This window comes from Tupaia chinensis, unplaced genomic scaffold (genome assembly GCF_000334495.1).
Source record: "Tupaia chinensis unplaced genomic scaffold, TupChi_1.0 Scaffold143913_1, whole genome shotgun sequence".
Classification (NCBI taxonomy): domain Eukaryota; kingdom Metazoa; phylum Chordata; class Mammalia; order Scandentia; family Tupaiidae; genus Tupaia; species Tupaia belangeri.
The window spans coordinates 1,973,565-1,985,889 of NW_006203764.1; the positions used below are offsets into that span (position 1 = coordinate 1,973,565).

The 12,325-nt window shown below is 36.6% G+C and overlaps 1 protein-coding gene across 3 annotated transcripts in view; it reads right to left on the reverse strand.

The window, feature by feature from the left end:
- The window catches only part of PPP4R4 (protein phosphatase 4 regulatory subunit 4), a 128,399-nt gene that overhangs the window by 5,680 nt on the left and 110,394 nt on the right, over positions 1 to 12,325 (reverse strand). For 2 of the 3 annotated variants that reach the window (XM_014582904.2, XM_027767092.1), the window contains 5 exons: positions 12,234 to 12,308; positions 10,502 to 10,571; positions 9,770 to 9,856; positions 9,213 to 9,306; positions 6,973 to 7,043 (listed from right to left, as the gene is read on the reverse strand). In XM_014582904.2, coding sequence (XP_014438390.1) covers positions 6,973 to 7,043; positions 9,213 to 9,306; positions 9,770 to 9,856; positions 10,502 to 10,571; positions 12,234 to 12,308 — 397 coding nt within the window. The remainder of the gene's footprint in view (positions 1 to 6,972; positions 7,044 to 9,212; positions 9,307 to 9,769; positions 9,857 to 10,501; positions 10,572 to 12,233; positions 12,309 to 12,325) is intronic. The other variant, XM_014582905.2, reaches the window with a different exon arrangement.

A 12,325-nucleotide genomic window follows, 5' to 3' on the forward strand; every position in this document is an offset into this window, starting at 1 on the left:
AAGAGTAGTACGTTTGCTGGAACTGGTGACCCTACATTAACATGGTATCATCACCCTAAGTTCATTGTTTATATTAGGGTTTGCGCTTTCTCATTTTTTGTAAAGTCTGCTTTATTTAAATGCTAGTAGTAGCAGCATATAGTGTTTTCACTACTGTTTCTTATAATACACAAGAAATTCTGAAGCTATTCAGTGTACAAATCCTTTCAAGATGACCTTGGGAGATTTACTTTCTTTGTATGACTAGCTGCCGTCATGTCTAATCCATAGGATCCTCAATGACATTTCCCAAAGGATCTTGATAAAATGAAGTTCTCAGGCCCATCCACAATGGCCCATGCTGCTCACTTGAAAGGTGTGTATAGGGACCAGCAGTTAGCGTAATGGTTATGTCGCTGGACTCCCACGTAGTCGACCGCAGTTCAAGTCCTGGACCCGGTGGCTTAAACTTACGCCGGGCGCGTGTGTGTGAGTGCCCAAGATCCCAAGAAGAGAATGGAGGAGAAGGGATTGCAGCGTGGCCATCACCCATGGGGGTGGGGGGTGATTTCTCACTTTCTATCTCCCTGTCTCTCTCTTTTTGGCAAGCGCACGTGCCCTATAGCAAAAACCTCTCAAAAAAAAAAAAGTTTATGTAAAGGATTTCCTGCACAAATGGGATCATGTGGACAGCCAGAATCAAGGTGCAAAGGCCTTCTGAGGGCACTAACACTGAGTTACTACCATGCTGGTACGGGGGTAGTCCTTAAGCATGTGGGTTGATACAGATACGGGTGGGGCTGTGTCCTTGGCCTTAAGGAATTCTAGTTTGGATTCTGACAGTGCAGTAGAGAGGAGAAGGAAGAGAATTAGAGAGGTAGCAACTAAATTTAAGGTTCACTCTTGATGGTATATAATCTATGGGTTTGGACAAATTTATAAAGACATGTATCCATCATTATAGTATGATCTGCTGTTTTTACTGTCCTAAAAATCCTCTGTGCTCCAGCTACTCATCCCTCCTCCTCCTCAACCCCTAGTCACCACTGACTTTATTTTACTATCTCTCTCATTTTGCCCTTGCCAGAATGTGTGTTGGAATTTCACAGTAGGTAGCCTTCTCAGATATGCTTCTTCCACTTAGTAATATACATCTGATACTCTCCCATATCTTTTCATGGCCTAATTGTTCATTTCTTTTTAGCACTAAATATCCAATTGTCTGTATGTACCAGTTTACTTATCCGTCCATCTACAGAAAGATACATTCCAAGTTTAGGCAATTATGAATAAAGCCACTGTAAACATTCAAGTGTAGATTTTTGCCTTAACTAATTTTTAAAATCCCATGGATAAATACCAACGAGCATAACTGGATCACTTAGTGAGAGTATGTTTAGTTGTGTAACAAGCAGTCAAACTACCTTCCAAGTGCATTCCCACCAGCAATGAATGAGAGTTCCTGTTGCTCCACATCCTTGTCAGCATTCTATGTTGTCAATGTTTAGGTTTTCGGCCATTCTAGTAGGTATGTAGCGGTATCTCATTTTAAAAATCTGCTTAATGTCACCTAATGATGTATGATGTTAAATGTCTTTTCATAGGCTTCTTTATCATCTCTATATCTTCTTTCTTGAGGTATCTGTTCAAGCCTTCGCCTTTCTTAAAAATCATATTGTTAGTGTTCTTCCTAAGTTTTAAGAGGGTGTGTGTGTGTGTGTGTGTGTGTGTGTGTACAGAGAGATATAATAGTAGTCCTTTATCAGATATTTATTTTGCAGATATGTTCTCCCAGTCTCAGGCTTGTCCTCTCATTCTCTTGACAGTATCTTTCACAGAGGAGTTTTAATTTCAATGAATTCCAGCTTGTCAATTCTTTCATGGATTGTGCCTTTGGTATTGTATCTAAAAAGCCATACCCAAGGTCATATAGTTTTTCTCCTATGTTATCTTCTACGAATTTTATAGTTTTGCATTTTATACCTAGGTCTGTGAATGATTTTCGAGTTAAATTTTGTGAAGGGTGAAAGTCTGTATCTAAATTCTTTGTTTTTGCATGTGTGAGTAGGTCCTTTCAGCACCATTTGTTGTAAAGACTCTTTTTCTCCATTGTATTAACTTTGTTTCTTTGTCTAGGATTAGCTGACTTTGTGTGTGTTAGGGAAGAAAATCTATTTCTGGGTTTTACATTCTGTTTCCTCCCTCCCTCCCTCTTTTCCCTCCCTCCCTCCCTTCCTTCCTTCCTCCCTTCCTTCTTTCTTTCTTTCATACTGTCAAGCATATGGTCTTTATTACTATAGCCTTATAGTAAGCCTTAAAGGCAGGTAGTGTTACTCCAACATTGTTTTTCTTCATTGTTATATAGACTATTCTGGGTATTTTTCCTCTCCATATACACCTTGCAATCCATTCATGATATCCACAGAACAATTTGCAGACATTTTTATTGCACTGACTCTAAAGACCAAGTTTGGAAGAAATGCATCTCCACACTATTGAGTCTTCCTAACCACAAATATATACATATATTCATTTAGTGTTTCTTTGATTTCTTTCGTCAGAGTTTTGTAGTTTTCCTAATTTATATTATGTATATATCTTGTTAGGTTTATATCTACATATTTCCTTTTTCTGAGTGCTAATGAAAATGGTATTGTGTTTTTAATCTCAAATTCTACTTTTTCAGTACTGGAATATAGGAAAGCAATTCATTTTTGTATATTAATCCTGTATCCTACAATCTTACTATAATTACTTAATTCCAGGAGTTGTTTTTTTTTTCTGATTCTTCTGGATAATAAGTAATAAATACTGATACATTAGTAACTAAAATCCATACTAGCTTTTATTTTACCTGAGGTCTTTTTTCTCTCTAGATCCTACCCTGGACAGATGCCACAATACATTTGCTTATAAGGTATACTTAAGCTCTTCTTGGCTTAAACAGTTTCTTAGACACTCCTTTAATGACTCTAACAGTTTGAGGAGTATTGCTCAAACGTTTTGTAGGATGCCACTGTATTGGAATTTACCTGATGTGTATAGTAATATTAAACTAGGGTATGAGTCTGGGGGAAGATAAGGGTAAAGTGCCATTTTCAGCACACCATATGAATAAATATGATGACATATTTGATCCATTTTTATATATTTCATTTTATTGCTTCACAATAGATCACTAGAAATGGGATTTTATGACTCAAAGTGTATTTTAAGAACTAGGATTTTTGATGAACTTTACCAAACTGCTTTCCAAAAGGGTTGCAGTGCATGTCATACCCACTAACAACGGATACATGACAGTTTGTTTCTCTGAATCTTTACTAGCATACTCTACATTTTTGGCCACAGTTTGGTCTGTGGGATGGAATGTTGTAATTGTTGATGGCAAAAATCATCCCACAATTAACAGTGGGTTCATGTTAAGTAAAAAGTATCCAATCAGGGGACCAGCAGTTAGCATAATGGCTATGTCGCTGGACTACCCCGCAGTCAACCGCAGTTTGTGTCCCAGACCTGATGGCTTAAAACTCACACCGGGTGTGTGTGCGTGCGTGCCCAAGATCTCGAGAGGAGAATGGAGGAGAAGGGATTGCGGCATGTCCATACCCCCGGGGAATGATTTCTTGCTTTCTGTCTCTCTGTCCTCTCTCTGTCTGGTGAGCGCACATGCCCTATAGCAAAAACCTCTAAAAAAAAAAAAAAAAAAAAAAAAAGAAAGAAAGAAAGAAAAAAAGAAAAGTATCCAATCGGGACTTCCAAACTATGACTGAGCTCTCCTTTCAGTTTTATCTAACATTATTCCACTCCTTACACCCACTCTACACTCCAGCCAAACTGGACATCTGTTGCTCCCTGAAAACATCAACATCAACCTTTGTTCATGACCAGTACTCTGCAATGATGTTATTCCATACCCATCTCTGCCTGTCAAAATCTTAGCTTAACTTAGGGTTCACCTCAAATGACATAATAATCTTGAAACCCATTTTGAATCCCATAATTAAATAAGATTTCTTCTCGACATGAACATCCAATACATTAATTAAGGTATTTACTTCTATTTTCTCTCTGTAGATGTATAATTAAATAGTGACTTTTTCTTCAGTTTGTATTTCAGTAAGTAGTAGAAACTAATAAGTAATGAGACCAGCAGTTAGCATAATGGCTATGTCACTGGACTCCCATGTAGTCGACCGTGGTTCGAGTCCTGGACCCAGTGGCTTAAACTCACGCCGGGTGCATGTGCATGCGTGCCCAAGATCCTGAGAGGAGAATGGAGGAGAAGGGATTGTGGCGTGGCCATCTCCCCCGGGGAGTGATTTCTCACTTTCTGTCTCTCTGTCTCTCTCTGTCTGGCAAGCACACACACTCTATAGCAAAAACTTCTCCAAAAAAAGAAAAAAAAGAAAAGAATAAGTGATAACCATATTTTTCTAATCAAGAACTCTAAGAAATATTTCATTCATCCTATAGCCCCTCCCAAAATAATACTGAACCCTTAAGACAGAATTCCTCAAATGCTTTAATAAAAGATTTGTCCTTATAAAATACATGCTTTTACTTAAGGCTTTGGATGTAAGTTTCAAGATCTGTAAACCATATCTACTGCCTTAATTCTCAAGGTCACTTAAGAACTAGCAAGTCACAAGCCAGACTGTGAAAGACAAGCTTTGTATGTCCCCACTTAGTATATACCAATTGTCTGTGCTCTATAGCAGAAACTTAATGTTTGGAAGGTGTAGTAGCAGGGAGGGCAACAGCAGATACTAAAGATAGTAAGGTTAGGAGTAATATGGGGGGATGGGTAATAGAGAGAAGGAAGAGAAGGCAACAGGGGAAGGAAAAAAAGTATATTTAATTGACCAAATAATGAAAAGCTATTTGCTGATGATAATGTATGTAGTAATGTCTTTGTCTTGACTCATATGCATGGTATTCATTCTGGAAAAAGCAAAGTACGCTGTAAAGATATATGTGATTAAATGTAAATTAAAATTAAAATTAAAAATTAATAAAGAAAAAACTAGAAAGTTAAAAACTAAATAAAACAGCACAAGTAATTAAAACTTTAAAAACAAATTCTATGTCAATATTTTTTGTTAAGAGAAGGTGGGACAGAAAGAGAGGTATTATTGACAGCATCTCACTGTGTCACCACCCTCCTGCCTCTGCCTCCTAATTAGCTAGGATTACACTTCTCATACCTGTGCCCAGAGTGATTCTATACTCTTGGCAAGAACTGTTACAAGTTCATGAAATAATATGCTCATTTACAGTTGGGTGAAGGACTCTCCAAGAAGGCAAGCAGAACCCAGTCAAGTCTGAAGAACCCCCCCACTATGCTCTTCTATAATCATCTGCACCATTGGCTCCAAGTTGAGCAAATTCAAACTGGGTTGCCACATACACTTAATTTTTAAAGGCACCCTGTATTATAAATAAAATTTTCAAGTCCTGAATGTTTCTTCATAGCTTTGCTGAGGTAAAATAATCAATAGCTCCAACTGCAAGATACAGTGAGAACTGTAGCTCAGAACTTTCTGTTGTTATAAAATTATTTTAGGTTGTTTATGATAATTAGAGTCTATCTTCTAGAACTATATATATTAGTAGATGACAATGCTTTAATGTTAGAAAAATTTTCTGTTCTGACAAATGAACACACTGTTTATAGAATAGCCAATGGATACATACATTATTCATAGGAATAAAAGAACACAATAAGTGGTAAGAGAAAGATGGAACTCAAAATGCAAGCTAAAAAGGTTTGTAAATGTAACTGAAAATCCTGAGCTCTTAAAATTTTCACACTTCTTCAGTCTCACTATTATTTACACACACGCACACACGCACACACACACCAGAGATCCATATTATAATTTTCAACCAATATTTTTTAAAAAGTTTGTAATTTTTCGCAATAAATTCTACCTTATTCATAATATAATTCTATGTTCTATTAGCAAACTTCAACCTATGAGTGAAACCTTACCTGCTGCTCATTTTTGTAAATGAAGTTTTATTGAAACACAGCCATATTTACTCATATGTACTGCTGTTTACAACGACAGAGTTGGTAATTTTAGAGAGACTAATTCGGCCAATGAGGACTAAAATATTTATTTCTGGCCCTTCACAGAAGTTTGCTTATCCCTGGCACATACTTTCAAATACAGACTATTACAAATGTTAGGCTGTAAATGACTTATGGTGAAGCCCTGTTTTTTAACTTCCTTAAAATCACTGCACAAATTTTTTGTCCATTTCCCTCAAACAATGGTAAAATCTATCCTATCATTTTTGTCTTTTCTCTCTCTCTCTTTTTTAATAGCCAGAGAGCGCACGTACTCATCAGAAAGAGAGACACAGAAAGAAAAAGAGAGGTGGGGCTGGCAGGTAGCGTGGTGGGTGGTTAAGGTCACTGGACTCCCACAAAGCTGACCACAGTTCGAGCCCCCGACCTGGTGGCTTGCTTTCTCACTTTCTCTCTCTGTGTCTCTCTGTCCCTCTCTGGTCAAATTAAAAATAAATAAAGTTCAATAAAATAATTATTTTTTAAAAAGAGAGAGAAAGAGAGGAAGAAAGCATCCTCGATGGGGCATGGTTGTTCCACAACCCTCCGCCTTCATTTCTTCGTCTTGTTGAGGTTTAGGATATACACGCACAGGCACCCCATGTGTTTCTCAAGCTGCCAGGGCCAAGATTCAAACTGCAGTCTGCCATATGGGATCCAGCTCTCTTAACCACTAAGCTATAGGATCAATCTCTTTTTCTCTCTTAAAATATGAAACTCTTGGGTCTTGACACATTGAAAACAAAATACTACAGTCAAGCACTTTCTCAATTGCTAGAGAAAAGTTTAATTTCTGAGGTAATGATAAAGGTATAAACTGAAGAAAAATGTAATATGTAGAAATAAATAGGTAATTTAAAGAAAATAATATTTTATTAAATTTTGCATATATTAAAAGAGCTTAAATTGCTACTTACCAGTTAGTGAAAGCACAGAAGTCTTTGCTAACCCTGAGACAGAAGGTGTATATCCTGCTGTTGGACTTTTACTAAAAAAGAACAGAATTTGGTTTAAAATACAAGGACATGCTTTCTTTCTTTCTTTCTTTCTTTCTTTCTTTTTTTTTTTTTTTTTTTTTTTAGAGGTTTTTTTCCTTTAGGGCATGTGTGTTTGCTGGAGAGAGACAGAGACTTGCCAGACAGACAGAGAGAGACATAGAGACAGAAAGTGAGAAATCACCCACCGGGTGGATGGTCATGCCACAATCCCTTCTCCTCCATTCTGCTCTCAGGATCTTGGGCACACACGCACACGCGCTGGCGTGAGTTTTAAACTACCGGGTTCGGGATGTGAACCACAGTCGACTACATGGGAGTCCAGCGACATAGCCATTATGCTAACTGCTTTCTTTCACTCTCAATCATCTAACAGAGGTTTTTTTGGGATTTGTTTTGTTTTTCTTGTTTTTGTTTTGCTATAGGGCACATGCATTTGCCAGAGGGAGAGAAAGAGAGAAAGTGACCCCCTTAGAGAGATGACCACGCTGCAGTCTCTTTTCCTCCATTCTCCTTTTGGGACTTTGGACGTGCACACACAGGCGCATGGTATGATTTTAAAGCCACCAGATTCAGGACTGAACCACACAGTCAGCCATATGGCACCCAGCTGCCTCCACTTACCTATGCTACCTGCTGACCCACATTACCTTTAATAAATGTCTCTCCTGTACTTCTGAAATATGCTTGCTGCTTTTCTCATTCGTTTTTTACATTGCAGGCCTCCCAACACTTACTTTGTCTATAATTTTAAAATATTTTCTTGAATTTTTGCTTTATCAGAATTACAGTTTTTCTTTCAATGCTCAGCCAGGACAGGTAAGATTTTCTTGGAAATATCTTTAGTTATAATCCCTTTTGTCCATCTTCAGATCACCCTATTGGCCAGGAACTCTAGATAGAACTATTGGTAATGGTCAAAAATATGGCTGAAAATCTGGAATAAGCTGTCTTTGATAAAAGAACATTTTTTTTCTGTAATGCTATTTATCCTTTTTTTTTTTTTTTTGGAGAGATTTTCACTGTAGGGCGCGTGCGCTCGCCAGACAGACAGAGAGAGACATAGAGACAGAAAGCGAGAAATCACCCCCCAGGGGGGATGGTCACGCCGCAATCCCTTCTCCTCCATTCTCCTCTTGGGATCTTGGGCACGCACGCACACGCGCCCGGCGTGAGTTTTAAGCCACCGGGTCCGGGACATGAACCGCGGTCGACTACGTGGGAGTCCAGAGACATAGCCATTACGCCAACTGCTGGTTCCCTAATGCTATTTATCTTGATAAATTATTTCTAAAGACATTTCTGTTTTACTAAAATTAGTTTGTCAATTGATATGGAGTTATTAAATATTACAAGTCTAGAACATATAAAACATCATAGAGAAACCAGCAGTTGGCATAATGGTTATGTTGCTGGACTCCCCCACAGTCGACCACAGTTCGAGTCCCGGACCTGGTGACTTAAAACTCATGCTGGGTATGTGTGCGTGCATGCCCAAGGTCCCAAAAGGAGAATGGAGGAGAAAGGACTGAGGCTTGGCCAACCTCCCAGGAGGTATGATTTCTCACTTTCTGCCTCTCTGTCTCTCTGGCAAGCACATGCACCCCATACCAAAAATCTCCCCCCCCTAAAAAAACCACAGTAATTTAATTAACACTGATTTTTTTTTTCTCATTTTAACTGTTAATAACATTGTCTCCTGGGCTAAAGGAGAAACCTGACATACATCCATGTTAAGACAGTTCGGTTATGAGCACTTTACCATGTGATCATGCATGCCAGTGCTTCTTCAGATACAGAAACAATATTAATAACAAGTGGCTGTACATAAGCATTTAGCAAGCGGGGCACATTCGTATTCATTTGGAAGTGGCACATGTGATACAGCACAACCTTCCTAACAAAATGATACATAGATTTCATGATGTTATTACACAGCGCCACGGCAGTATTCTTCCTAGAATGCCAGTATATCTATTTTATGCAACTTGGTTAACTTTTTAAGAAAGTAAAACAATGTTTACAGAAGAAAACTGATCAAGTATTAGCCTATTAAAAACTCAAAATTAATCTTGATTTTTATAATGTAGAGATTTCACACAAGTAAAGATGTAAAGACTATAACAGAAAAAGGTTAAAAAGTGAATAGTTGACGATCATACCTAGCACACTTCTCTAAGTTGCTATATTTTGCATGAAAAGCTTGATTATTGAAAGACTGACTTCGAATCAATTTGGACTTCTTGATTTCTTTGCCTAGAGTAATAAACAAAAAGTGCAACTGTTCATTTTTTTATTAATTTATTTATTTTTCATTTCATTTTCTTTTATACATTCAATCACATTATTATTTGCCTTACAAAATGGATATTTCAACAGGTGAACATCTCTCCCCAAAACAGCTTCAACAGACAATACCACACTTCCCTGTGACATCAATCCTTCATTTTACCCTTAGCTGCTCGAACCCCCTTGTCCTTTCCCAACTGCTACCATTTTCAGTACGACACAGGCGGGCTAGCTTTCTTCCCTTATTGACCTGACCAGGGTATCTCTTACCCAGAATACCCAGTAAGAACTACCTAAACAACTGCTGATAAAAGGTAAAAAGTGCTTTAGAAGAATATAGCTCATCTAACATAGTGACTTTACTTGCAATTAATTTGTATAAAATGATAATATTGTTATAATAGAAACATAAAATGAAATTATTTCTTACTTGTCGACGGGGTGGCAGTAGAGGGTCCAGGCGCAGAAATGGGAATGTTTTTGGGCAGACTTTGCGTCGGTGTCTTAGTGTCTCTACCTAAAATAAACTCTGTTTTAACTTCTATATTTTTCTGAGTCCTTATTAATCTCCGTAAATATACAAGAACAAAAAGAATATGAATTGTCTCTATCTAAGCAACACTCTTTTCCAAATATTCTTCCTTTGTATGTTTAAATACTTCATTGTTTGCTACTTAGTGTTCAATATCACAATCTTACAGCTGTTACAAACGTCAAGCTTTCCCCTTAAAGGATCCGAACCTTTTATTCTTTTTTAATTTTTTCTTCCATAGGGCACATGCACTCACCAAAGAGAGACAGGAGGAGACAGAGAGCAGAAAAGTGAAAAATCACCCTCCTAGAGGGAATAGTCACAGGCCTGGTGTGATATTCAAGTTACTGGGTCCAGAACTCTGACCACCGTCAGCCATGCAGGAATCCGGCACCCTAACCACCGTGCCACCTGCTGGCCCCCTGAACCTTTCACTCTTGGCCCTCTCACTTACCCCTGCATTCCTGATATCTATACCATACTCACCAGTCAATATTTAAAAAGAAGTTTTAAGGAATTAAAGGAAGTAACCCAATTCACATATCAAATTAAAAACCCAGCATGGTCTTTCAGAATATCAGGATGCAATATTACGTAACTAAGCGATGAAGTCATAGGAAAACTACTCACGTTTCTTTTCAAAGATTTTTTCACTCATAGGCCTTCCATCAGTCTGCTGCTTCTCTTTCTCTAGTTGTTCCTGTCATTAAAACAGTATCTTAGCATTAAAGGTACAGCTTAAATAGATTTAGGACATTGTTCTGATGAAAAATTAAGCTTTGTGAACTATACAAAATATACAAATATAGTTCATAAAAATGCCTAAAATAAGTTTTTTTTTTTTTCTCTATTAGTGTCTAGCAAGTTCAGGATTCTTTTTGATTTGCACTCATTTACCATCTATAGAATTGTACCCTTGAGAGGGCTTGTCAAACTAAAACAATGAGTTTGGTATCATTGTTGTAATAAACCTTGACTTTTCTAGAAGGTATTGACCTATTCTCATTAGTAAAATATTTATTTCTATTGGTCATTTCAACATCTGATTAGTAAATGGAAAAATAATCTTTTTCTTTAAAAAGATTGAAAGAAAAGGAAATGAACAGTCTCTTAGCAATTTTTAAATGTTTTATTGAAGTACAGAATACATAAAGAAAATACAGTTTTAAGTACATGGCTCAATAAATTTTCCTAAAGTAACCACACCTGTATAACCAGTTCCAAAATCAAGAAACAAAACATTACCAAACTCAGGAGTCCCTTAGCCTAACAGAACAAGTAGGCACGTAAGTCAATGAAGAGCAAAGTTTGAATGGACTCGGCATAACTGACATGCATATAAAACACTCTACACTCAACAAGCAGAGAACAGTCAAGTATAAAATAAAAAGATGGAAAAAGTTGACAAGGTACAATTAAACTATACAAAAATGAGCCAAATGGAAATTTTAGAACTGAAAATAAAGCACATAAAACTGAAAACTATCATTAGCAATGCTTAACAGAAGTATTTATTTTTCTCCATCTTTTCCTCTATTATCTTGATCATATTAATAATATTTTTCATAAAATCTTTGTCTGGTAACTCCAAGATCAGACTCAAAGATTTCTTCACTAATGGTCATAGCAACTTTATGTATATTTTCAAACTAAAAGTAACCCAAATGTCCATTAAAAGGTAAAAAAAATAAACTGTGGTGTATTCATAATATGGAACATTACTAAGAAATAAAAGGAATTACCTTTTGACACAATAATATGGATGAATCTCAAAATAATTATGCTAATAGAATAATAAGACCCAAAAAATGAGTATCTAATACATGATCCAATTTATATGAATTCTAGAAAATGCAAACTAATCTATAGTAACAGAAACTAGATTGGTGGTTGCTGGAGACTGGAGTAGAAGAAGATATACTGGTCATCGGAAAAGTCATGATGTATTTTTCTGTTTTCCTATGCAAAAATGCATCATGACTTTTCTGACGGCCCAACGGATTATGAAGGCGTATGAGAAAATTTCTGGGGTAATGGAAATGTTTGTTTGGTATTTTGATTGTAGTGATGTTTTCACAGTTATGTCTGTATCATTAAATTGTACATTTAAATATATGTGTTAAATTGTAAGTTAATTAGACTTCAATTTTAAAAAAAAACTTTTTTCTTGGTTTTACACTTTTCCTTCCAGTTCATTAAAAAAAAAAAAAATCCAGAAAATTTGTACTCTTCCATGGTCATTTAGGAAGACAAGAAAAGTGGTATAAAATGGAAAGAAATTATTTTTTAAGATTAATAACAAAGCACAGTTCATACTGGTCAGAAAATAGTGTATGTGTGTGAGTGTGTGAAAACTACATACCATTTCCAAAAGAAGTAGTTCTTCTCTTTCTTTCTCTTGATCTAACAAATCTTTTTCATAAAACTTTTTCTGAAACTGTTTAAAATGAAATC